A 3452-nucleotide genomic window follows, 5' to 3' on the forward strand; every position below is an offset into this window, starting at 1 on the left:
CGGGGAGGCGGAGGCGGGGAACGGGATCGCGGCGGGCGGGCCCCGCTCCCGGCGCCGCCTCCCCTCACGCAGCTGAGGGCAATGGAGGGCGGTGAAACCCCCGCCGAGCCGGGCTCGGGTGGGTGTCGGTTGCCCTTGTAAAACCCTCTAGCGCTGCGATTTTTCCTTCCTAAACTCGGGCTTTGCCTCGCAGGGCCTGCCAGGCGCTTCCCGGTGGCGGCGGTGGAGGAGATCCTGAGGGATGTGCTGGGGAGCGCCCTGAGGGAGCGGCGCTACGAGCCGGGGCCGTGCCGGGAGGCGGCCAAGGACATCGCCGAGGTGGGACCGGGACGGGACACTTGTGCCTCCATGGGTGCCCCAAATATCCCCCAAAATGCTGATAAAGTTGAAGATAAAGGCTGGAGGTGGTGTTGAGATGCCGGCAGGGGTTGCTCAGAGGAGGGTGCAGACACATACGAGTTAGTTAATGGATTTACAGGCTGGTTTGGGTGGGGAGGAACCTTAAAGCTCATCCAGCCTCAGGAACACCTGCCACTGTCCCAGGTGCTCCAGCCCCAGTGTCCAGCCTGGCCTTGGGCACTGCCAGGGATCCAGGGGCAGCCCCAGCTGCTCTGGGCACCAGTGCCCTGGAACAATTCCTAATTCCCAATCTCCCATCCATCCCTGCACTCTTGTCAGTTCAATACCATTCCCCCTTGCCCTGCTGTAAATCCATCCCCGTTTTTTAACCCGTATGGACTGAATCTGTTTTTCTCCGCAGGTTGTTAAGGCGCGGGTCAAGGCGCTGGCGGTGCCCAGGTACAAGATCGTGGTGGTGACACACGTTGGGCAGCTGGGTGGGCAGAGCCTGCAGATCAGCAGCAGGTGCCTCTGGGATCCCGAGAGCGACACCTTTTCCTCCTACGTGTTCAAGAACACCTCGCTGTTTGCTGTGGCAAATGTCTATGGTGTGTATTTTGAATAGGGAGGTAGTCGAGTTTAGCAGCAGGAGAAATTAATATCCAGCCTAACTCTTCCCTGGCTCTGTTGTCGAAAAATCTGTGAAGGACCGAGGTACTCTCACCTGCTTTGAAATGTGAGCCTTTGGATGAGTGGAGTAAGGGTCTTTCCCAGGGTTTTCTCTGGAAGTGGCTTTCTATGACATAGTTTTGCAGCTGATTGCTGCTTTCAGAACTTGCTCTGTAGGGGAGATACTTTCAGAATATTGCCTGTAAGCAATGTTTTCCCTGTTCTCCTCCAGGAAACATTACTGGAAGTATTTGGATAAGGGAATAAACCATGGGTTTTGCCTGCCCACTTTTGGGGCTGGTACTGATGGTCCTGAGTCTCTCCTGGTGCAGCCATTCCCCACCGAGGTGGGGTCTGGCTCACCTTGCTCTGAATCTGAAACCAGACTTTTTGCTACCCCTATTTCCCAGCTGAAACCTGCTGTTAGGTTTTCCTGAGTCAGAGAACAAACTTATCACAAGCTGCTTATTTTATTACATTTTAGGTGCAGAGCTGAAACTAGAACAGTAGTTAGTTGGGAAGTAATACTTATGTACTCATAAGTCAAAGTTTAACTCTAACTCACACTGTGAAATGCAGACCTACTGAAGCCACTTACTGGTGTGCACTGTGACCTTTAACACCCAAAAGCTACAATTAAAGAACACAACTGAAAGGACTGTGGTTTATGTCATGATTATTTTAATCTCTGGAAGCTGTGACACCGAGCTGCTGCATTTCAGCACAGGGAGCTGATCTCTGTCCTGCTGCAGCCCTCATTGCAGCAGGATGTGGCCAGCAGCTTGGCTGCCTCACGCTTGTTGAGCACAGGAACTTTGCTGTCTTGCTCAGCTTTGCTTGCTTGCTTTTGCAAGTCTTGCTCAGCTTTGACGTCCTGGGGTTCTTCTCTGTGGATCCCCAGCCTCAGCTCTGGGTGTGGTGAGAAGTCAGCGTCACCCTCGTCCTCGTGTGGGAAATGCTGGGGGTTTTCACTCTCTGTCGCAGGAAAATGAGAAGCTGAAAGTCGTGGGAAGAGGAGTAATTTATGCTTTTTATCTTTACTAGAAAGACAGACCAAGCTACAGCCAGGGACCTGAGTGTTGCCCTCTGATAAGAGCACCACATCGTGGGCTCCTCACTGTGAGGAACAGTCTGTGATCAAGGTGGTAAAACTGAGGCATTCAGGGATTTATACTGAAGAGTCCTGTGGTGCCTTGAGTCTTACACTGATATATTTGCTTCTCCAGGAAAAACTGTGATTTGATGTGTCAGAGGCTCTTGACCAGTACGTTGAGCTGGACCTGGGGGGTTCCTGAATTGCAGGTGTTGCATTAAGGCATCAGATGCCCCAGAGTTCTGGGTGTTCTCACAGAAATTACAGGCCAGCTGCAGTTGAACCACCTCAGTATAGCTGGGCTTTGTGCAGTCTGTAAAGGTGTAGTAGCTCTCAATTTTTAAATGCAAAGTTCTTCAACAGATTTTGGGGAGGAGGTTGCCCATGCTACCACTTTTGTATTTGTTTAAAGCTTCTGCTACAAGAGAATTTTCCAAAAATGGAGATGTAGGAAGTGCAGAAAGCCTCTGTTGCTGTCCTCTGCCTCGTTATTTTCTTATTCCGTATTTATTTTAATCAGAGTACAGATTTCCAGCTGTGTATGTAACAATTGGATTTTCTGACTATCAAATCAAAATTTTCTGAGTGTCAAGAAATGTGCTAGTAAGTATAAATATATACAAAAGCATGTGAAGGTGCTTAAATTGCAGAGGAGATATTCAACATGCTTTAAGTACAAAGTTTTATAAAGTTTCTGGTTTCTAGTGGGGAGAGTGAAGACCACAGCAAGACACTTGCATAAGCAAAATTTGTCACTGAAATGGGATGGCAGGTTTTCAGTGATAGCCTTGCCTTGGATCCTGTTCCTCAAGTAACCTTAGAAAATCTTGGTCTGAAATATTTTTCTTTAGCAAAACAGCCCATGTGAAAGTGCTTAAATTGCAGAGCAGATATTCAACATGCTTTAGTTACAAAGTTTTATAAAGTTTCTGGTTTCTAGTGGGGAGAATGAAGACCACAGCAAGCCACTTGCACTGCCTTTAGTGAAACTTGTCACTGAAATTAGATGGCAGAGAGATTTTCAGCCTTGCCTTGGATCCTGTTCCTCAGGTGAGCTTAGAAAGTCTTAGAAGTCTGAATTATTTTTCTTTAGCAAAGCAGCGCAGGAAGCTGAGCCAGACAAGCTGCAAGGAGAGGGAGCAGAGCACAGCCCGTGTTGGGGGTTGGAGCTGCAGGGATTGAGGGGAGCAGGGGATGTGCTGCTCCCCAGCCCCCTGGGATGCCCTGGGATCCCGTGGGATGGTGCAGCAGGCAGGGGATGCCCTGGGATCCCGTGGCATGGTGCAGCATGCAGGGGATGCCCTGGGATCCCGTGGGGTGGTGCAGCAGGCAGGGCAGGGCACCGCGGGGC

At 50.4% G+C, this 3452-nt stretch overlaps 2 protein-coding genes across 2 annotated transcripts in view; one reads left to right on the forward strand and one right to left on the reverse strand.

The window, feature by feature from the left end:
- The first annotated feature begins 9 nt into the window (after positions 1-9).
- TCTEX1D1 (Tctex1 domain containing 1) lies at positions 10-1666 on the forward strand. The gene is made up of 3 exons (XM_005429533.2): positions 10-118; positions 194-318; positions 761-1666. Exons 1-3 carry the CDS (start codon positions 82-84, stop codon positions 962-964), a joined length of 366 nt encoding a protein of 121 aa, XP_005429590.1. The 5' UTR covers positions 10-81; the 3' UTR covers positions 965-1666.
- Positions 1667-1726: 60 nt separating this feature from the next.
- INSL5 (insulin like 5) overlaps positions 1727-3452 on the reverse strand; it is a 2029-nt gene continuing 303 nt past the window's right edge. Inside the window, exon 2 of the mRNA XM_005429534.1 lies at positions 1727-1983. Within this exon, the coding sequence (XP_005429591.1) occupies positions 1727-1983 (257 nt within the window). The remainder of the gene's footprint in view (positions 1984-3452) is intronic.

The sequence above is a fragment of the Geospiza fortis genome, unplaced genomic scaffold, assembly GCF_000277835.1.
Source record: "Geospiza fortis unplaced genomic scaffold, GeoFor_1.0 scaffold69, whole genome shotgun sequence".
Lineage (NCBI taxonomy): Eukaryota > Metazoa > Chordata > Aves > Passeriformes > Thraupidae > Geospiza > Geospiza fortis.